Here is a 24787-nt window from a genome sequence, read left to right on the forward strand (position 1 = left end):
TCCTCTCGTTAATATTTACAATGTGTATAACTCAACGTAATGTAGGATTCCATTTTAACAATTTTACCAATATCAAACCTCGCAAACATACTCAAAATTTCAAATTTGCAAAATTCTGACCCAGCCAAAATATGTGCTTTTATAGTATTGAAGACAAAAAAAAAATTGTAATATGCTGAGTTTTGACAAAAGTGAGACTGGTATTTAGATCTGTGTGTGTGTGTATCATTACAAAATCTTTATTTGGATAATTAGCATAAATTTTGTTGAAAAAATCCAATGAATTAATCAAACGTCTCACAAACTTAACAGTTGTGGTTTACCATATTCTGGTTAAATGGTATAAAAGTAGCTCTGCTGTCTGTCACTTCTGATGTTTCATCTCACACATACAAATGAATAACAAAATGGTACCTATAATTATACAAGTAAAATATCTCAACTCAAATTACCTCTAAAGCTCTCAATTTTAAATCCCATTCATTTGGAACTTCTCTCAATCTCTTCTTTAACTTTGCTATCTCAGAGTCCTTTTCTTGCAACTCATCTGCATGCTTCTTGATTAGGTTTTCAATCTTTTCTTGTTCTTCTTTGTACAATTTCTTGTACTTCTCCTTCTTTAAAATCTTTTCGTCTAAATCTCTTTCGAATTCTTCAACTTCATCAACAAGATCTTGTGATGTCCCCATCTCAGTGTCTGCCTCTGATACTGTTAAAGTAATTTCAATTATTACTAATATAAGACCATATACAGGGCTTAACCCTTACTGTAATAAATTTTGATAACGGACTGGTCCATCTTTCAATTTGGACAGTACCATTTATCATCTGAAGGGGTGTTTACTGAAAATATACTGACTGAATAGCGAACAGTGCAGACCGCACGGATTTGTCTAGACTGGTCGCAAAGGCAGAATCAATCGTCTCCAGCATGGTAAGGGTTAAGCTAGGCTTAGATTTTAGGTAGAACTCCATTCTCCCTCAGCAAAGATTAGGGAGAAGTGGAGCAAATTAAGGGAGAAGTGGAGAGATTTTGGTGCCACGACATGCCAGACTGAAAAGGAACTAATTATGCTTGTAACTGTTTTTATGTAAGTTCCTGTCTTTGTTTAAGTCTATTCATTTAATGTTTTAAAATAACAACAAAATTTTAAAAGAAGAAATCAAGCTTCCAGTGCCAACTGCATTAAAGTTATATCACGAAAACCCATAAAAGCATTTCACAGTCCTTTAAATATTAAATGTGTATTGCACTGGCCCTAAATTAAATACATGTCAACAGCAGTGATGTCACATGGCTTTGATTCCACTAATGTCGGCATGTATCAAAAGAAAAAAATATCTATCAAGTTTAACTCAGTTTCTGATGCAGGTGTCAAAATGTGCATGAATTTCAGTTATTTAAACTTGTTTTTGTCTCAGCAAGTGTCTAAGTCTGGGGTTTTTTTTATTGTTGTAAAAATACAAGTAAAACTAAATGTATTTAATGAAAATATTAGAGATAAGGTACTTCTTAAAGCACAAAAGAGAATGTATTTATAAGTTAATGTAATCTTAGTTTAACAACACAAAGTGAAGTAACAGCCTTCACACTTCTCGGGAAAGTTTCACGTGTACTGGAAGTAGGCAGAGCTTAAAATATGTCACCGTGTAATCGAGTCAAGTTGACAAGCTCACATATTGTCAACAGGCTGATAACTGGTAATGATAAAAAATTGGGCGACTTGAATTCCGCTTTATGTCAGATTAAAGAGAAGTGGGGAGCTCCAGAGCGACTATTTCACTCAAGTCACCCCCTTGCTCAACCCCTGATATTCCGTGATATCTCCTTTGTATACTGTAATGTACCAGTAATCATATACGAGGTTTTTTAATAAATATGTACCAGATTATAAAGTCAGCAATGTCATGTCATAACCTAGCCTGACCTATGTAAGTAAAGTCAGCAATGTCATGCCATACCCTACCCTGACCTTTGTAAGTAAAGTCAGCAATGCCATGCCATACCCTGGCCTAAGCTATGTAAGTAAAGTCTGTGATGTCATGTCATTCTCTAGCCTGACCTATGTAAGTGAACTCAGCAATTTCATGTCATACCCTAGCCCAACCTATGTAAGTAAAGTCAGCAATGTCATGTCATACCCTAACCTGACCTACGTAAGTAGTCAGCAATGTCATGTCATTCCCTAGCCTGACCTATATAAGTAGTCAGCAATGTCATGTCATATCCTAGCCTGACCTATGTAAGTAAGGTTTGCAATGTCATGTCATGTCATATCCTAGCCTGACCTATATAAATAGTCAGCAATGTCATGTCATATCCTAGCTTGACCTATGTAAGTAAAGTCTGCAATGTCATCTCATACCCTAGCCTGACCTATATAAGTAGTCAGCAATGTCATGTCATATCCTAGCCTGACCTATGTAAGTAAAGTCTGCAATGTCATGTCATACCCTAGCCTGACCTATATAAGTAGTCAGCAATGTCATGTCATCTCCTAGCCTGACCTATGTAAATAAAGTCAGCAATGCCATGTCATATCCTAGCCTGACCTATATAAATAAAGTCTGCAATGTCATGTCATACCCTAGCCTGACCTATATAAGTAGTCAGCAATGTCATGTCATATCCTAGCCTGACCTATGTAAGTAGTCTGCAATGTCATGTCATATCCTAGCCTGACCTATGTAAGTAAAGTCTGCAATGTCATGTCATACCCTAGCCTGACCTATGTAAGTAAAGTCTTTGATGTCATGTTATATCCTAGCCTGACCTATGTAGGTAAAGTCTTTGATGTAATGTTATATCCTAGCCTGACCTATGTAAGTAAAGTCTGCAATGTCATGTCATATCCTAGCCTGACCTATGTAAGTAAAGTGTGCAATGTCATGTCATCTCCTAGCCTGACCTATGTAAGTAAAGTCTTTTATGTCATGTTATATCCTAGCCTAACCTATGTAAGTAAAGTCTGCAATGTCATGTCATACCCTAGCCTGACCTATGTAAGTAAAGTCTGCAATGTCATGTCATATCCTAGGCTGACCTATGTAAGTGAAGTCTGCAATGTCATGTCATATCCTAGCCTGACCTATGTAAGTAAAGTCTGTGATGTGATGTCATACCCTAGGCTGACCTATGTAAATGAAGTCTGCAATGTCATGTCATATCCTAGCCTGACCTATGTAAGTAAAGTCTGTGATGTGATGTCATACCCTGGCCTGACCTATGTAAGTAAAGTCTGCAATGTCATGCCATATCCTATATGCATGTCAGTCAAGGAAATCAGAGACTGAGGAAACAAAGTAAGACTGTACCTGGTGCAGATTTTTGGGATGTCTCACTCTCAACCATTATCTCTGCAACTTCTTGTTTTTCACGTTGCTCTGATTTTGATTTCCCTAAAATACATTTTAAACCACAATTAAACATACTTTCTTCATTTCATCAAAAAGTTATCAGTTACATCCTTTCTAGATGCCTATGCAGTACATCTTATACTTCGATAAAAGAAGTTTTTACAAGCTTACAAGTACGTCTTTGGAAGTTCTTAAATATATATGTATAATTTGGTCTGTAGGCACATAGTATACTTTCAGTACAATTTAATTTAACACAGACATATGAAAACATTCTAAACAGATGCAGGAGGGGAATAGACACAATAAGATGAAAGTTAATGTAAGTTATGTAAAAACACATAGCAAGGTACCATACCCATTTACCCTCTAATACCAGAACATGTATATACAACAAACCCAACTTTTTGTTTTGTTTCTTTTGTTAGGTTTAGAGTCACAATGACACGATTTAGGCCATGTGGTAATTTTTCCAGCTTTTGATGCTGCCCATCCAAGCATTATTTCAAGCATGGGTGGGCACCTAGGTAGAACCACTGATCATCCGCAAGCCAGCTGGATGGTTTCCTCACATGAAGAATTCTACATCTCAAGTGGTGTTTCAAACCCACATCGGTGAGGGACAAGTGACTCGACATCAGCGTTCTTAACCACTTGACTACAGAAGCCCATACACACTTGTCTCGGACAAATAACGCAGGCACAAGAAATGATTTTTATACCTCTATGATCTTTTTTGGTAACAATACAAGGAATCTTACTGCTGAACCCAAAATCTAGACTAAAACAAGAGCTGTCAGTGGACAGCGCGCTCGACTATTCTCAGTGCTTGATAGTATAATATAAGCAATGAGTAAAACTTTAACATTACAATAAGCATATTCTAAGTTGAAAAGGGGCCATAATTCAGTCAAAATGCTTGATAGAGTTGCCTCCTCCTTTTTACAGACTGGTGTCAGGATGGTAAACAAGTACGCAAAATATCAAAGCAATATCTCAATGGACTTTGAATATATTTGGGGTGGTACGTAAACTTTAATATTTATTCTAAGTAGAAAAGGGGCCATAATTGAGTCAAAATGCTTGACAGAGTTTCCTCCTCCTTTTTACAGACTGGGGTCACAATGGTAAACAAGTATGCAAAATATCAAAGCAATATCTCAAAGGACTTTGAAAACATTTGGGGTGGTATGCAAACTTTAACATTTGTGTGTTCCTCACGCTCACGCCGACGCCGGGCGAGTAGGATAGCTCCCCTATTTTTCGAATAGTCGAGCTAACAACAAACAAAACAAGAGGGCCATGATGGCCCTATATCGCTCACCTGTTGTCATTGCACTTGAGGACAAGAAGGTCCTCAGAAACAAGCGGAACATGATGGTCCTGAATCGCTCACCTCTTCCCACATGACCCAGTTTTGAGTATGACGTCGTTTTTTCTATTATCTGACATAGTGACCTTGTTTTTGAGCCCATGTGACCCAGTTTTGAACTTGACCTAGATATTATCAAGATAAAAATTCTGACCAATTTTCATGAAGATCCATTGAAAAATATGGTCTCTAGAGAGGTCACAAGGTTTTTCTATTATTTGACCTATTGACCTAGTTTTCGAAGGTACGTGACCCTGTTTTGAATTTTTATCTAGATATCATCAAGGTGAACATACTCACTAATTTTCATGAAGATCTCATGAAAAATATGGCCTCCAGAGAGGTCACAAGGTTTTTCTATTTTTATACCTACTGGCCTAGTTTTTGACCAAACGTGACCCAGTTTCGATACTGACCTGGATATCATCAAGGTGAACATTCAGATCAATTTTCATGAAGATCCATTGTAAAATATGGCCTCTAGAGAGGTCAAAAGATTTTAATAATTTTAGACCTACTGACCTAGTTTTTGATCGCAGTTGACCCAGTTTCAAACTTAACCTAGATATCACCAAGATGAACATTCTGACCAACTTTCATACAGATCCCATGAAAAGTATGGCCTCTAGAGAGGTCACAAGGTTTTTTTATTATTTGACCTACTGACCTAGTTTTTTTTAGCACGTGACCTAGTTTCAAACTTGATCTAGATATCATCAAGGTGAACATTCTGACCAATATTCATGAAAATCCATTCAAGGGTATGGCCTCTAGAGAGGTCACAAGGTTTTTCTATTTCAAGACCTACTGACCTAGTTTTTGATCACAGTTGACCCAGTTTCAAACTTGACCTATAAATCATCAAGATAAATATTCAGACCAACTTTCATACAGATCCCATGAAAAATATGGCCTCTAGAGAGGTCACAACGTTTTTTCATTATTTGACCTACTGACCTACTTTTAGATGGCACGTGACCCACTTTCGAACTTGACCTAGATATCATCAATATGAACATTCTGACCAATTTTTATAGAGATCTATTCACAAATATGGCCTCTAGAGAGGTCACAAGGTTTTTCTATTTTTAGACCTACTGACCTAGTTTTTGACCACACATGACCCTGTTTGGAACTTGACCTAGATATCACCAAGATGAACATTCAGACCAACTTTCATACAGATCCCGTGAAAAATATGGCCTTCAGAGAGGTCACAAGGTTTTTTATTATTTGACCTACTGACCTAGTTTTTTTTGGCACGTGACCTAGTTTCAAACTTGACCTAGATATCATCAAGATGAACATTCAGACCAACTTTTATACAGATCCCATGAAAAATATGGCCTCTAGAGAGGTCACAAGGTTTTCCTATTATTTGACCTACTGACCTAGTTTTTGATGGCACATGACCCACTTTCAAACTTGACCTAGATATCATCAAGGTGAACATTCTGACCAATTTTCATGAAGATCTCATGAAATATATGGCCTCTAGAGAGGTCACAAGGTTTTTCTATTTTTAGACCTACTGACCTAGTTTTTGATGGCACGTGACATGCTTTCGAACTTGACCTAGATATCATCAATATGAACATTCTGACCAATTTTTATGGAGATCTTTGAAATATATGGCCTCTAGAGAGGTCACAAGGTTTTTCTATTTTTAGACCTACTGGCCTAGTTTTTGAAGGCACGTGACCCAGTTTCGAACCTGACCTAGATATCATCAAGGTGAACGTTCTGACCAATTTTCATGAAGATCTTGTGAAATATATGGCCTCTAGAGAGGTCACAAGGTTTTTCTATTTTTAGACCTACTGACCTAGTTTTTGAAGGCATGTGACCCAGTTTAGAACTTGACCTAGATATTATCAAGATGAACATTCTGACCAACTTTCATAAAGATCCCACAAAAAATGTGACCTCTAGAGTGGTCACAAACAAAAGTTTATGGACGCACGCACGGACAACGGACGCTGCGTGATCACAAAAGCTCACCTTGTCACTATGTGACAGGTGAGCTAAAACTATCTAAGTCCAAAGGACAGGAACAACAAAGGAAAGAAATTTGACCAAAAAGAAAAAAAAATTCTTACAAGGTACAGATATGTCAAAATACACCTAAAAATTAGAGGTACATCAATGTTGTACTACAGAAAAGTGGTCTCGGTTTTTCCCTACGGCCAATAATAAAACAAGTTACTAAATAAGCTATTTATAGTAACGTAAAAGGGAAGTAATTAAACAGAAAATTATTGAAAGTGAACAAAAAAAGGATCTGCCTAATAAATTTGTTGACATAAATGAAATTTCAGATCAGTATCTTCATTAGTTACGGAGATATACCCATTTTAATTTGAAACAAAGGGAGGTAATTTGACATAAAATCAGTCCATAGTTATCTACCCTGATTGGCTCAGTCCAGCTAATGACAATAATTAAATTTCAAATAAGTCCTATAAGTACTTACAGATATAAATCCATTTTGATTACAATAAGGGGAGGTAATAAGATATTAAATAACTCTGGAACCTACGATTTGATCTGATTTGTCATGGAATCCAAAATTTATTGTTGTTGAAGATATTTTGGAAGTTTGTATCAAATCTAACCATAAATGAAGTCTCTATATGGCTGCAAAAGCTAAAATAGCCAATTTTGGACATTAAAGGGGCCATAACTCTGGAAGCATGATGGAATCTGGCCAGTTGAAGAAAGGAACCAAGATCTGGTGGTGATACAAGTTTTGTGCAAGTTTGATTAAAATCAAATCATAAATGAAGCTGCTATTGTGCAGACAAGGTCAAAATAGCTAATTTTGGCCCTTTCAGGGGCCATAACTCTGGAACCCATTAAGGAATCTGGCCAGTTCAACAAAAGAACTAAGATCTTATGGCAACACAAGTTTTGTGCAAGTTTGATAAAATTCAAATCATAAATGAAGCTGCTATTGTGCAGACAAAGTCAAAATAGCTAATTCTGGCCCTTTCAGGGGCCATCACTCTGGAACCCATAATGGAATCTAGCCAGTTCAAGAAAGAAACCAAGATCTTAAAGTGATACAAGTTGTGTGCAAGGCTGGTTAAAATAAAATCATAAATGAAGCTGCTATTGTGCAGACAAGGTCAAAATAGCTAATTCTGGTCCTTTCAGGGGCCATAACTCTGGAACCCATAATGGAATCTGGCCAGTTCAAGAAAAGAACCAAGATTTTATGGTGATACAAGTTGTGTGCAAGTTTGGTAAAAATCAAATTATAAATAAAGCTGCTATTGCGCAGACAAGGCCAAAATAGCTGATTTTAGCCCTTTCAGGGGCCATAACTCTGGAACCCATAATGGGATCAGGCCAGTTCAAAAAAGGAACCGAGATCTTATGGTGATACAAGCTGTGTGCAAGTTTGGTTAAAATAAAATCATAAATGAAACCATTATCGTGCAGACAAGAAATTGTTGATGGAAGCACGAGACGCACGGACTGACGACGAACGAAGGGTGATCACAAAAGCTCACCTTATCACTATGTGACAGGTGAGCTAAAAACAAAACCTGTTCAAAAATATTTTTAAAAATCTGACGTCTCAATATTAAAGCAGCCGGATGCTGGCTCACTGAGATGGGTCACATGACTTACTTTTATTACTCATCCTGTGAACTTTCCTCTGTAGTTTGCTTTTCTCCAAGTATAGTGTCTTATACTCTTCACCACACATGTAAATCTTCTCCTTCAGGTCCTCAATTTCACGTCTCATCTCACGCTCACGTTCCAAGAAATCTTGCTGTAAACAGTGAACATGAAATCCGGATGTAATCAGTGAACATGAAATCAGGCTGTAATCAGTGAACATGAAATCAGACTGTAATAAGTGAACATGAAATCAGGCTGTAATCAGTGAATATGAAATCAGACTGTAATAAGTGCACATGAAATTAGGCCATAATCAGTGAACATGAAATTAGTCTGTACAAAGTGAACATGAAATCTTGCTATAAACAGTGAACCTAAAATCTAGCCATAGATAGTGAACTTTAAATCAGGCTGTAATCAATGAACATGAAATCAGGCTGTAATCAGTGGACATGAAATTAGTCTGTACAAAGTGAACATGAAATCTTGCTGTGAATTGTGAACATGAAAATAAGGCATCGTCAAATCCTTCTACTTTAACTTTCATTTATCTTCTCTAATATGCTTCCTTGAAAGTTGTATTTTTGTATAACCAATTACATTTAGCTATACTTTAGGTAGATTAGTGTTCACATCTAGTTCTGTGTAACAATTCAACTTCTAAGGCATAAAACTTTAAAGCTATTTTGTGGGAAGATGAATTTGTACTTTTCTAATTTTAAAAAAAAATAGATCTATTAATAGAAATTGTATTTGAACATTGTAATAAGTCCCCCACAAATATTAATCGTTATGATTACACAGTACAGCTGAAACTGGTTTTCTCGAATTCTAAGGCACCCAGTTTCTTCTTACTTTTGTTGTACACTTGAAGTCTTTCTTAAATACTTTTTAGCTCTATTTGTAAATGGAAGTATACTAAGCAGATTTACTTCATTAAAACAAAAATATATTTTTGGGAGATATATTCTCATTTAGATATATGATACAGGATAATGCATTGCTTTTCAAGGGTATTTCCAAGCTGACAATGTCTGTGGAAGACAACAAAATTACGTTTCCTGTTATAACCTCCTCTCTGGGTGACATTACAACAAAGTCCTAACACCAAATATAACAAGAGCTGTCTCCATAGGATGACACATGCCCCTGATGGCACTCTGAATGAATAGTTATGGCCGATGTTAGAGTTTAGGACCTTTGACCTATGGACCTGGGTCTTGAGCGCGACACGTCGTCTTACTGTGGTACACATTCATGCCCAATAATTTTAAAATCCATGCATGAATGACAAAGATATGGACCGGACACGCCCATCAATGCACTATCATGAAATATGACCTTTAACGTCTGTGACCTTGACCTTTGAGCTACGGACCTGGGTCTTGTGCGCGACACATCGTCTTACTGTGGTACACATTCATGCCAAGTTATTTGAAAATCCATCCATGGATGACAAAGATATGGACCGGACACGAATGCACTACCATGAAAAATGACCTTAAATGTCTAAGTGTGACCTTGACCTTTGAGCTACGGACCTGGGTCTTGCGTGCGACACGTCGTCTTACTGTGGTACACATTCATGCCAAGTTATTTGAAAATCCATCCATCGATGACAAAGATATTGACCGGACACGAATGCAGTATCATGAAAAATGACCTTTAACGTCTAAGTGTGATCTTGACCTTTGAGCTACAGACCTGGGTCTTGCGCGCGACACGTCGTCTTACTGTGGTACACATTCATGCCAAGTTATTTGAAAATCCATCCATCCATGACAAAGATATGGACCGGACACGAATGCAGTATCATGAAAAATTACCTTTAACGTCTGTGACCTTGACCTTTGACCTACGGACCTGGGTCTTGCACGCGACACGTCGTCTTACTGTGGTACACATTCATGCCAAGTTATTTGAAAATCCATCTATCGATGACAAAGATATGGACCGGACACGAAAATTGTGGACAGACAGACTGACAGACGGTTCAAAAACTATATGCCTCCCTTCGGGGGCATAAAAACTGGTCTGTCAAATTAACAGAAGATTGACTTATACCTCTCTGCCTCTCATTATCTTCTCCAAACCCTTGTACTGTTTTTCTTTCTTTTCAAGACGTTCTTTGATCTGTGTAAGACTCTGTTTCATGATTGACATTGACCCGAGACTTTCACCTGACCTTTCCATCGTCACCGTCAAACTCTGCTTCAGCTGGCTGTTCTCTTTTTGCAGTTTCTCTTTCTCCTGTAAATAGCAATATATATTTGAAATATGATTGCATTATTTTTTCTTCTTTTTTTTTGTTGGGTTTAAAGTTGCATCAACACAATTATAGGTCATATGGCGACTTTCCAGCTTTAATAGTGGAAAAGACCCCAGGGACATTATTCCATCAATTACAATTAGTTACTGAGACAAATAGGCATCAAAACTTCAAACTGAAATGCTAAGTACAAGGGTGTCATGATGGCCCAATAGTGCTCATCAGAGAGCAAGTGCATCAAAACATTTTGACCAAATCTGGATGCAGACAAGGACACCCACACAAGGATGTGTACCACAGCTCTCGGACTCCATATAATTCAAATAGTCAGGCTCAAACTCAAATTAAACATTTAGAATTTCAAATTTAAAGCATAAAACATGATATATACCTGTACAGTAGATAAAACATCATTGAGAGTTTGTTCCATCTCTGCAGTTTGTATCTGAGTTTTCTGTGTGAAATCTTCCTCTAGAGTAACCAGTTTCTTTTTTAGACTTTCACATTCTGTCTTTGATACCTGAAATAATCATGTTGTATAACTAGAAAAGAATTCCTTTAAGCGTACTGTGATCAAGACCACCTAACGGATATATCACCGATATTTGAAATTGTGCTTTCTATCTTAAGACACTTACTATGTAAAAAGAGTGCCATGATGGCCCTAAGATGCTCACCTGATCATGACCATTTGACTTTAAAAATATACCATTAAAAACAACAATTTTGTTTGGTATGAAAAACAGCCATCATGAAATACAAGAGATAGGAACATTGCAAGAATGAGGAAGTCAAGCAGAACCATTTACACAAACTTGACAGAATGCTCTTGACCAAGTTTGGTGAAGATCCATCAAGTGGTTGATGAGAAGAAGTTACTTAAAAAGTTCTCCTTTTAAAGCTCAAACAGTCCTTAAGTGCAGTGAAAGGTCCAAGGATGCTATGGACCATGTTTAGTGAAGATCCTAAAGCAATTAATAAGGAGTTGTTGTTTCAAGATTTATTAGCTCTGGCTGCCCCTTAAACAAGTCAAGTGGAACCATTTGAATAACCTCGAGATAGGTCCATTCAAGGATGCTACAACCAAAATTTGGTCAAGATCCATCCAGCAGTGAGTGGAAGGTGATTTTTGTTTGTTTGTTTGTTTTGGGTTTAACGCCGTTTTTCAACAGTATTTCAGTCATGTAACGGCGGGCAGTTAACCTAACCAGTGTTCCTGGATTCTGTACCAGTACAAACCTGTTCTCCGCAAGTAACTGCCAACTTCTCCACATGAATCAGAGGTGGAGGACTAATGATTTCAGACACAATGTTGTTTATCAAATAGTCACGGAGAACATACGCCCCGCCCGAGGATCGAACTCACGACCCCGCGATCCGTAGACCAACGCTCTTACCTACTGAGCTAAGCGGGCGGGCGGAAGGTGATTTGAAGTAAACAGCCCTAACCTTTCAATAGAAACTAAAAAATCCTTCAGAATCAATGTTTACAACTGATACACTTTCAGCATCATGTTTATGTTTATGTTTGACACATAAGGCCTTATGCATGTATCAAGACAGTAACTAAGGTAAGAAGACTGACAATGCATATTAAATGAGTTTTTAAGTCCTGGATCTTCCTCCTTTGGCTAAATTTGTTTCCGGTCTATTTTCTATTTATTTTGAACCTGGAAGAGCATTCCAAAAATGTGCTTCAACCATCAATAACATATGCTAATTAGACTCCCCTTGTTTGTACATGTTTTTCCCATTTGTGCATGCCCAAAATAAGCAAAAACAAGAGCTGTCACTAATGGTGACAAATGCCCCCGCGGTGCCTTGACCTTTGACCTAGTGACCTTGACATTTGACCTGGTGACCCCAAAGTCAGTAGGGGTCGTGTACTCAATAAGTACTATCAGCATGCCAAGTTTGAAGGTCCTGGGTGCAGTGGTTTGCATATAGTGTCTTAAATCAAAAAGTTAACAATTGACCCCCTTGATTTGTAACCTGGTTGTCCCCATTTGTGGGTCCCTATAACCAAAAAACAGAGGAAGTTTGTAGTCTAATGGTGAAAATGCCTCATGCAGTGCTTACCTTTGGACCTAGTGACTTTGACTTTGACCTGGTGACCCCAAAGTCAGTAGGGGTGTGTACTCAATAAGTACTATCAGCATGCGAAGTTTGAAGGTCCTGGGTGCAGTGGTTCGCGAGTAAAGTGCCTTCATGCAAAAGTTAAAGTTGGCCCCTGCGACCTTGACCTTTGACCTGGTGACCCCAGTCAGTAGGGGTTGTGTACTCAATAAGTACTATCAGCATGCGAAGTTTGAAGGTCCTGGGTGCAGTGGTTCGCGAGTAAAGTGCCTTCATGCAAAAAGTTAACGTTGGCCCCTGTGACCTTGACCTTCGACCTGGTGACCCCAAAGTCAGTAGGGGTGGTGTACTCAATAAGTACTATCAGCATGCGAAGTTTGAACGTCCTGGGTGCAGTGGTTCGCGAGTAAAGTGCCTTCATGCAAAAAGTTAACGTTGTGACGAACGAACTAACGAACGAACGAACGGACAGTTGAAAACTAATATGCCTCCCTTCGGGGGCATAAAAAAGAAGTTTTATGAGAAAAATGCAATTTTTATGGTATTCATTGCATAAGAAGCTTAACTGAAGTTTAACTGCATGGTGATAAATTAAAATAAATTCAAAATTTATGATTGAACAAAAGAAAATAAAGATGTGAAACATACTTCTATTTGTCTACTCATCTCGTGCTGTGTGATCTCGAATGTCGTGATTTCTTTCTGCAAAATTGTCTTACTCTCTTCTGCTGCCATCAATTTATCCTCAGCATTCTTTAGGCGCTCTTCTAGGTTCTCAGCTCTTTCCTAACAAAAACATATGGAGAAAAATATAGTTCAAGATTCAGACAATTATACTTGATTAAGTAAAGACAAGCATACGTGGGACAAAATGTAGTTTGAGATATTGGAACAAACCTTGTACAAAATGTAGCTCAAGATTTAGACAAACAAACATGCACATGGGACAAAACATAGTTCCAGGTTTGCAACCCTTTCCTGCAGAACAAAATGAGGATCGATAAATAAACCACATAACACAAATATCACTGAAAACAGTATCAGCAGCAATAAGAATCAAAGGCCTGAAGGGCCTGAGTCGGCTAAAGATTGATGTACTGACAGTATAGTCTACCAGTTTCAGTTTGTTTTTAGTTTTTTTCTTAAAATTTCATAACACAGCTCGATATTTACCCAAAATATTATATCCGGATACGATTACACTTTTCTCCAGTTTCAACAATATATTTTACAAATTGTGATGATACGAAGACATTTAGCAGCAATTGACAGTATCTGACATTGAAGTTTACGGTTAAATTACCTCTTATTTAAATCTTTTCATAAAAAAGTTGTTTCGTTTCGTGAAAGCAGCCAAACATAGACGATCCACTTTCGATTTCAAAAACTACAAGAAAATACAATTTAATGTTTTGCCGATTTGTTTATTTCTCGAAAAATAAGAATTAAAATCATTTTTAATATCAGTAGTAACTAAACAAACCAGTAAGAGCTTCTTCTTCCGATAATTTATCCGTTTACTGACTGCAAAATTCAACCCACGCAAAGTTTATAGAAATCATACGATGCGTGTTTACGTTCAATGTGGGAGAATTAAGGCTGATCGGCTATGTTACCTAACGCATCCAGATGATTCAGATTTTGTTTTTAAAAAAGCATTGTGTGCGTTTCTGTAATTTTATATACGTTTTTATACCCTTAGAAATTATTAGACATGCGTATTTGCATTATTTCTATACGTAATTTATGCTAATACGCATCTTATCTGGAGCCCTGTGGAACTATCTTTTGTCTTTCGCTGGATGTTTCGCTTTGTAAGCCTGCGCAATTCTTAAAATGCACATATATGCTTAATGAGTTACATTCGAGTATTGCAAAATTACAAGTCATAAATATGACAGATTACATCGTATATTGGTCATAGCAAAGGGAATTGACACAACTTAACTTCATTCATGCAGTGAACTGTTTGAAGTTTGAGAAATCTAATGGAACTACATCTCTTCACATGTTATTCGGTCCATTTAGAGAATCGCTGAACAGCAAGAACTCGTCAAAAGGCTTTCAGCCTTTAGCCGACTCAATAAACATCAAAGGAAGTTAGAAATTACAAGTAATTCTAACAGAACACACTTTGTTTTCCTATGAAACATAGAAGACTGAGAACTGTGTGTTTTATGCAATAATTCACTGTTTCGACATCACAATTAATAGGTCATAGCTGCAATCATTATAGTGGCGCGCTGGAAAAGAAAAAACACACACAAAACTGACAAATATTTGGTGGATGTCACCAAGAATGTACATAATAATTCTTGATAACATGTTAGAATTTCAATAATTTAACTCAAACTGATTTGCTACTAAATAAAATCACAGTTTGTCATGTTTGTCGTTCAGAAGCGTATTATAATATCAATTGGGCTGACACTCGTGATATAATGTTTTCACATCTGAACTCTAAACAATGATTTTATTGAATGACAAATCACTTTTTGGAATATATCATTTCTTAAATAAACCTGTAAATTTGTTCATACCTTATCATGTTTGTTAACAGCTGTTTGTTTCTCTAGATTTTGTCTATTATCCTCTAATTCAGCAGACAGTGTTTCAACATTACGCTTGAGATGGTCAACCAAGGATTCTTGCTGGGCGTATTTGATCTCTAAGGTCTCAGACAGTTTGCTGTACTGATCTACTGTAGTCTCAGTAGTTTCAGCATGTTTCTGAAAGTAAAGTTATGTCATATGTTTGAATAAAGAGGCAGTCAATTCCTGTGTGTAGGCAGAAAGGCACATGGAGGATTTTTAAGAGGTTAATATAGGGCTTGGTTGTGCCTTCTTGCCATAGTGGCACAGGCACACCTAATGTCATAACTGGTCATTATGAAACTAGGTGTGTCATTATGGCGAGAAGGCACAACCAGCCATTTACTGACCTTTTTATTATATACCTTCGCTTCATATTCATCTTGGTATTTTCATTTTAAATATTTTTTTCTACAAACTTATAGGGCCTAAGCATCATTTGTATTTATTTTTCATCAACAGTGCCATCAATATTTGACAATCAATCTGAAAATGATTCAGCACCCTTTCACCCGCCATAATGACGTTGCTACATGACGTCAACGTCAGAACGCATTGACGTTCCGGTTACCTGGGGCCATTATGATTATGGTGCGTGAGGTGCACTGCGCCATTTTGGATTTGTCAATAGAGGTCGTAATGACCGTTTTAAATGGCTTTTTTGTTACCATTTATAATAACATATATAATACAAGAGGACCATGATGGTCCTGAATCGCTCACCTCTTCCCACATGACCCAGTTTTGAGTATGACGTTGTTTTTTCTATTATTTGACATAGTGACCTAGTTTTTGAGCTCATGTGACCCAGTTTTGAACTTGACCTAGATATTATCAAGATAAAAATTCTGACCAATTTTCATGAAGATCCATTGAAAAATATGGTCTCTAGAGAGGTCACAAGGTTTTTCTATTATTTGACCTATTGACCTAGTTTTCGAAGGTACGTGACCCTGTTTTGAATTTTTATCTAGATATCATCAAGGTGAACATACTCACTAATTTTCATGAAGATCTCATGAAAAATATGGCCTCCAGAGAGGTCACAAGGTTTTTCTATTTTTATACCTACTGGCCTAGTTTTTGACCAAACGTGACCCAGTTTCGATACTGACCTGGATATCATCAAGGTGAACATTCAGATCAATTTTCATGAAGATCCATTGAAAAATATGGCCTCTAGAGAAGTCAAACAATTTTAATAATTTTAGACCTACTGACCTAGTTTTTGACCACAGTTGACCCTGTTTCAAACTTGACCTAGATATCATCAAGATGAACATTCAGACCAACTTTCATACAGATCCCATGAAAAGTATGGCCTCTAGAGAGGTCACAAGGTATTTTTATTATTTGACCTACTGACCTAGTTTTTTAAGGCACGTGACCCAGTTTCAAATTTGACCTAGATATCATCAAGGTGAACATTCTGACCAATTTTTATGGAGATCCATTCACAAGTATGGCCTTTAGAGAGGTCACAAGGTCTTTCTATTTTTAGACCTACTGACCTAGTTTTTGACCGCACATGACCCTATTTCGAACTTGACCTAGATATCATCAAGATGAACATTCAGACCAATTTTCATACAGATCCCATAAAAAATATGGCCTTTAGAGAGGTCACAAGGTTTTTCTGTTATTTGACCTACTGACCTAGTTTTTGAAGGCACGTGACCCACTTTCGAACTTGACCTAGATATCATCAAGATGACCATTCAGACCAACTTTCATACAGATCCCATAAAAAATATGGCCTCTAAATAGGTCACAAGGTTTTTCTATTACATGACCTACTGACCTAGTTTTTGATGGCACGTGACCCACTTTCAAACTTGACCTAGATATCATCAAGGTGAACAATCTGACCAATTTTCATGAAGATCTCATGAAATATATGGCCTCTAGAGAGGTCACAAGGTTTTTCTATTTTCAGACCTACTGACCTAGTTTTTGACCGCACGTGACCCTGTTTTGACTTGACCTAGATATCATCAAGACGAACATTCAGACCAACTTTCATACAGATCCCATGAAAAAAATTGCCTTTAGAGAGGTCACAGGTTTTTTCTATTATTTGACCTACTGACCTAGTTTTTGATGGCACGTGACCCAGTTTCGAACTTGACCTAGATATCATCAAGGTGAACGTTCTAACCAATTTTCATGAAAATCTTGTGAAATATATGGCCTCTAGAGAGGTCACAAGGTTTTTCTATTTTTAGACCTACTGACCTAGTTTTTGAAGGCACGTGACCCAGTTTCGAACCTGACCTAGATATCATCAAGGTGAACATTCTCACCAATTTTCATGAAGATCTTGTGAAATATATGGCCTCTAGAGAGGTCACAAGGTTTTTCTATTTTTAGACCTACTGACCTAGTTTTTGATGGCACATGACCCAGTTTCGAACTTGACCTAGATATCATCAAGATGAACATTCTGACCTACTGTCATAAAGATCCCATGAAAAATGTGACCTCTAGAGTGGTCACAAGCAAAAGTTTACGGACGGACGCACGCACGCACTGACGCACAACGGACGACGGACACCGCGCGATCACAAAAGCTCACCTTGTCACTTTGTGACAGGTGAGCTAAAAACATAATAAAATTTTTATGAGAATCTAAGCTTGATCCATCAGAATGATATACTGCTATTTTTTACACATACACAATATTAAACACATTTAACCTATTTCAGATATTAGAAGCTAATTGATCAACATGATGTGAGAAATTGAGTATTAACAATTACTTGTGATACCAGTACATGTACATTCTCCTTTGAACATTTCTACAGATCACAAAACCTATACATTTCAACTAACCTTAAACATTTCAGCTTGCTCTTCAAGAACAGCATTTTTTCCTGAAAGTTCATCTTTTTCTGACTGCAGTTCCACCAATTCTTTCTTTTTAGCTTTCAATTCGTCAGTAACCCTACCAATGGTCATATTTGCAGCATCAAGGTCAGCGGTCAGTGAATTTATCCTCTCATTCAAGGTCACTTGTTCTTTCTTGAGCTTGTCAATCTTTTTCTGTAACTCATCCCTCACTGTGACCATATCCCGACCCTCAATTTTCAGCTGCTCAACTGTATTTTCACTACTTGACAGACGACCTTTCAATGTCACGCATTCTGTTTCCATGGTTACCAACTGATTTTTGACTTCTTGATATTTTGAGATGATAATATCTTTTTCTTTCTGAAGTGCTTCTTGGGCCTGTAATAATTTTCATTATTTATAGGAAAACCATTTTCCTTAGCCAGATTTGTAATAAAGGTTGGGAAAAGATCACTGAGCAACAATTACAATACCTTTTAAGTTCTTTTATCAAAATAAATGCCAGGAACTTGTCACAAAAGTTCATCAGACACTAGTACTAATTATTGTATGACCTTAATAAAACAGAACGTGCTGTCAGTTAGCATCACAGACCACTTAAAAACATCCAAAATATTGTACATTTCTCAACTTGTATCTATATCAATATAAGTTTCCTCATTAATGACATCATTTTGGAACTAAAAAAAATCCTAAATTTATTTCCCTTTTCATTATTTTCCTTATATTAAGATAGCTGAGAGTTTTGAAAAGTACACTTAAAAATTTAACAAGTAAGGAAGATAAAGTGCTGCCATGGTACAAGAATGGAAGAGAAAATCAGTGACCTTTCCATCTGAAACTGGAAAAGTGGTATTCAACTTTTCCAAGAGGATATTTTAAACATGCCTCTGTTTTATTGAAAACTTCTTCAGAATTCAAGATTTAAATTGCAAAAAGAAAAACCATTATGTTCCCTCTCAAGTTGTGACTAATTTTAGGATGGTATGAAGTTTCACATATAGTGTGATGTTTGAAACTGCTTACATAAAATTTAGATTTATAAACAGAAGTTTGACCCTGGAAAACGTTGTGATACCTTACTTCCAGTAAAAAGTCAATGTCACTAAAAGAAGTTTTCCCAGATTGTAATTAAAGATATCCTATGTGCATCTTTCACTAAATGGTTTATTTTTCCGTACTAGCTCAAAATGTTGAAAATCTTCATGCAATGAATTTAACATGAGTTAATGTATAACTTACTGTGTTTGTACAGCTACATTCACAATTAAATGTCGAAGTAATTTGTTAAAAACTCTTCTTGCTTTTTAGTGCAAATACACATTTATACTGTGCTTAAATTTATACTGTGTTCTATTCTAAACCTTTTAAACAGTACTGTTTACAGACATAAACACGATAATTTTATGTTTATATAGGTACTACGAAGTAACACTTTATATTTTCGAACAGGGCTTCGGAAATTTTGACAACTCAATCGGTCCGAAACGAAAATCCTGACATCAGCGCTACCCCACCCACCGCATTCCCAATATTACATATTTTGTAAAACGTGATAGGGTAAAGAAATAAGCATGTCATGCATTGAAACTGAGTTACCAGTCACCACGCGTTACCATACAATGAAGACAGTTATTCAGTGTTATGTGTGATCGTTACTTTGTTTAAATTTCGATGTTTTTCCGAGATAATACGAGGCATTGACACCGTGTGCGTAACTAGTCTAAAAGCCAACGCACGTGACTTCGATACCGTATACACGGCAGATACTTTGTGATGTTTCCTCATTCTTTGACGGAATTCTATAAAATACAATGCGTCAAAGTGAGTTACACGACACATATTCTCTGCTAAACAGCCTCAGTATTTAAAGAATACTCTGCCGCGGACCGAATGTGTACGTTATTTGAACGCTGAGATCAAATTTCCCGCATGTATAGTACCAAAACGTCACGCGGGTTGGCCACGGATATTTCATTTCACTTACATTGTACTTCAATAAACAACTACATTTTATAAAGTTATATGTTCTCTTCTGATGTAAACAAAATTTCATTTTGAAACGTTTTTTAAAAGACCGATTTGATAAACAGTGCCACTCCGGTTTTCTTTATCATTCGTGGTTGCCCGTCCATTTTTTTCTTTTTTGTACAGTCGGGTTGCAAAGACGATTTTCTGCATTTGTTTCAACTGGAGCCCCAACAAAAGAATCATGTAATTTTTCAAATCAAGTAATTATAAAAATTATTTTTATCGGTTTTCCGTGAGATGTCTCATTAAATCAAAGACCTATAATATAGCTCTTTGATTAAATGCAGCGACCATTTGTTTGTTACCGTGATCAAACATAGCCTTTTGAAATAAACCATCCGTCGGATTCTAAATAAAAGAAGTGGATCCCCATCGAAATGATTTGGATCCAGTCAGAAACGTTAGGAAACCAGTCAAAAATGTTTAATACACTGCAGTCGGCTGTCTGCAAACATTAAAGGATGTGCCACGCGAGCACTGATTGCGTCACACGCTAATTACGGACCGATTATCAAAGTGACAATCAGACCGATTGACACGTTTATTGATTATCTGAAGGTGCGACCAACAATTTCCTACTTGGCAGGTGATTGTGTATTGAGATATCAGACCGAAATTTATACTTTTCTCCATTTTTACGGGACTGATTTTTTTCGTTTTTTCACTTCACGAATCGGTCTGAAAAGTCAAAAATCGGTCCAAAACCAACAAACCGGCAAATTTCCGAAGCCCTGTTTTCAAATATAAACGTCAGTCTCATATAGCTTTATCCAATTGTAATTCACTTTACCTCCATTAATTTCTGTTTTTGGGACTGGGCTTGTTGCAAATTTTCCTCCAGGTAAATGGTCTTGGACCTTATCACCAGCATGTTTGTCTCTTCATCTTCCACTTCAACAAAGTCATCGGCTCCTGGCCGACGGAACTGGAATGGCGTACTTGCACCTCTTATTTGGTTCGAGCTCGATACATAGCAGAACTGGTAGAATTCTCCATCGTCTTTAGGAAGTTTGTGGGCTAAAAATTAGGAAAATTGTTAATTCATTTTTTCCATTTATTACTTTTTCAATAGATATTTGTGTACATGTGCACTAAGTTTTAGAGACATTGTTCCATTTAATACTTTTTAAATAGATATTTGTGTACATGTGCACTAAGTTTTAGAGACATTGTTCCATTTAATACTTTTTAAATAGATATTTGTGTACATGTGCACTATGTTTTAGAGACATTGTTCCATTTAATACTTTTTAAATAGATATTTGTGTAAATGTGCACTAAGTTTTAGAAACAACATTGTTCCATTTAATACTTTTTAAATAGATATTTGTGTATATACATGTGCAAAGTTTGAGAAAACAACAATCAGTGAGGACAAAGTCTAGCCAAACCCCAAAAATTGCCAAGGACCAAGCACTCAATTACCATTCCACTACTAGAAACTACAATGATATGAAAATAATTAAATACATGTACATGAAAATATATGCCGGTTAAGTGAATGATAAACTCATTAGTCTTAACCATAATTTAAGAGGACCAGAAACTCCAAAGATTCTTCAGTCCTAACCTCAAACCCAAATCATAAAAAATTATTTAAAAGAAATTAAAAGCTTGGTGCTGAGCCTTTTTATCAAAGTGAGTTGAAATAAAACAATGATTTTTTTAAGGCGTTTCCCACCAAATTTGACAGACAGACCAACATACGACTGTCTACCTTACTATTCTTTGAATTATTTTTGTTTATTTGTAGGAAATATACTTATTTCCTGACATTAGCTGATTAAAAAAGGAAGTTTTTCCCTAAAGATTAATCTCATAAAATCATTGTGGCAAACCTGGAAACATAACACTCGAGTCAGCATCACATCCAACTTTATAATCCTTCGGTATTGGTGCCCACTCATAGTAGATGTAGTCCCTAGGAGACATCCAGCCAACCTTATACAGGGCCACATAGTCCCGGGTGGTTGGAACAAGGTCAGAGGTCACAGTATATCTACATTCAATATGGGCATCCTCTGGGTATGTCTCGGCAATATTATGAAATACTACTGTGGCAAACTCGGCTCTGGCACACTAAAACAAATCATTTAATAGTTTAATAACTCATTTAACACTATTTTTAATCTAATATGACTTTAGTGTAAAACAAGAGGACAAAACAGAATTGTGCTATTTCTTGGCACATGTATGATGCCAAATATAACAACATAATAATAACAAGAATATCAATAATAACTTTATTTAAAGGCAACACATAAAAACTTATTGCAAATCTTAAGTTTCAAGGTAGCCTTCTGTTGATTTGATAATGTTATTACATGTACTACAGTGCCTCCTTGTTCAGTGTCAGAGGATATAAACTTACCTTACTTCAGTACCCTCCTTGTCTAGTGTCAGATATATATTTACCTTTACTTCAGTACCATCCTTGTTCAGTGTCAGATATAGACCGACCTTTACTTCAGTACCCTCCTTGTTCAGTTTCAGATATAAACTGACCTCTACTTCAGTACCCTTCTTGTTCAGTGTCAGATATAAACTGACCTCTACTTCAGTACCCTTCTTGTTCAGTGTCAAGATCTATATTTACCTTTACTTCAGTACCCTCCTTGTTCAGTGTCAAGATATATATTTCAAGATCTATATTTACCTTTACTTCAGTACCCTACTTGTTCAGTGTCAGAGGATATAAACTTACCTTACTTCAGTACCCTTCTTGTTCAGTGTCAGATATAAACTGACCTCTACTTCAGTACCCTTCTTGTTCAGTGTCAAGATATATATTTACCTCTACTTCAGTACCCTTCTTGTTCAGTGTCAAGATATATATTTACCTCTACTTCAGTACCCTTCTTGTTCAGTGTCAAGATCTATATTTACCTTTACTTCAGTACCCTTCTTGTTCAGTGTCAGAGGATATAAACTTACCTTACTTCAGTACCCTCCTTGTTTAGTGTCAGGTATATATTTACCATCCTTGTTCAGTGTCAGATATAAAATGACCTTTACTTCAGTACCCTTCTTGTTCAGTGTCAGATATAAAATGACCTCTACTTCAATACCCTTCTTGTTCAGTGTCAGATATAAACTGACCTCTACTTCAGTACTCTTCCTGTTCAGTGTCAGATATAAACTGACCTCTACTTCAGTACCCTTCTTGTTCAGTGTCAGATATAAACTGACCTCTACTTCAGTATCCTCCTTGTTCAGTGTCAGATATAAACTGACCTCTACTTCAGTACCCTTCTTGTTCAGTGTCAGATATAAACTGACCTCTACTTCAGTACCCTTCTTGTTCAGTGTCAGATATAAATGGACCTCTACTCCAGTACCCTTCTTGTTCAGTGTCAAGATATATATTTACCTTTACTTCAGTACCCTCCTTGTTCAGTGTCAAGATATATATCAAGATCTATATTTACCTCTACTTCAGTACCCTCCTTGTTCAGTGTCAGATATATATACTTACCTTTACTTCAGTACCGTCCCTGTTCAGTGTCAGATATATATATATACTTTATAAACCTTTACTTCAGTACCCTCCATGTTCAGTGTCAGATATATATATATACTTTATAAACCTTTACTTCAGTACCGTCCATGTTCAGTGTCAGATTATGATATATATACTTACCTTTACTTCAGTACCGTCCATGTTCAGTGTCAGTTATACACTTACTTTTGCTTCAGTACCGTCCCTGTTCAGTGTCAGATATATATATATACTTTATAAACCTTTACTTCAGTACCCTCCATGTTCAGTGTCAGTTATACACTTACTTTTGCTTCAGTACCGTCCCTGTTCAGTGTCAGATATATATATATACTTTATAAACCTTTACTTCAGTACCGTCCATGTTCAGTGTCAGATAAATATATATACTTTATAAACCTTTACTTCAGTACCCTCCTTGTTCAGTGTCAGATATATATACTTACCTTTACTTCAGTACCGTCCCTGTTCAGTGTCAGATATATATATATACTTTATAAACCTTTACTTCAGTACCCTCCATGTTCAGTGTCAGATATATATATATATACTTTATAAACCTTTACTTCAGTACCGTCCCTGTTCAGTGTCAGATATATATATATACTTTATAAACCTTTACTTCAGTACCGTCCATGTTCAGTGTCAGATTATGATATATATACTTACCTTTACTTCAGTACCGTCCCTGTTCAGTGTCAGATATATATATATACTTTATAAACCTTTACTTCAGTACCCTCCATGTTCAGTGTCAGATATATATACTTACCTTTACTTCAGTACCGTCCCTGTTCAGTGTCAGATATATATATATATACTTTATAAACCTTTACTTCAGTACCCTCCATGTTCAGTGTCAGATATATATATATACTTTATAAACCTTTACTTCAGTACCCTCCATGTTCAGTGTCAGTTATACACTTACTTTTGCTTCAGTACCGTCCCTGTTCAGTGTCAGATATATATATATACTTTATAAACCTTTACTTCAGTACCCTCCATGTTCAGTGTCAGATATATATATATACTTTATAAACCTTTACTTCAGTACCCTCCATGTTCAGTGTCAGTTATACACTTACTTTTGCTTCAGTACCGTCCATGTT

The 24787-nt window shown here is 36.6% G+C and overlaps 1 protein-coding gene across 2 annotated transcripts in view; it reads right to left on the minus strand.

Annotated features, from left to right (window-relative positions):
* The window catches only part of LOC123561667 (tax1-binding protein 1 homolog), a 41047-nt gene that overhangs the window by 12023 nt on the left and 4237 nt on the right, over positions 1–24787 (minus strand). For both annotated transcript variants that reach the window (XM_045354179.2, XM_045354178.2), the window contains exons 3-12: positions 22015–22255; positions 20967–21193; positions 18128–18523; positions 15245–15433; positions 13353–13490; positions 11020–11148; positions 10424–10609; positions 8366–8510; positions 3316–3399; positions 453–709 (exon numbers count right to left, since the gene is read on the minus strand). In XM_045354179.2, coding sequence (XP_045210114.1) covers positions 453–709; positions 3316–3399; positions 8366–8510; positions 10424–10609; positions 11020–11148; positions 13353–13490; positions 15245–15433; positions 18128–18523; positions 20967–21193; positions 22015–22255 — 1992 coding nt within the window. The remainder of the gene's footprint in view (positions 1–452; positions 710–3315; positions 3400–8365; positions 8511–10423; positions 10610–11019; positions 11149–13352; positions 13491–15244; positions 15434–18127; positions 18524–20966; positions 21194–22014; positions 22256–24787) is intronic.

Source organism: Mercenaria mercenaria, chromosome 10 (genome assembly GCF_021730395.1).
Source record: "Mercenaria mercenaria strain notata chromosome 10, MADL_Memer_1, whole genome shotgun sequence".
NCBI lineage: Eukaryota > Metazoa > Mollusca > Bivalvia > Venerida > Veneridae > Mercenaria > Mercenaria mercenaria.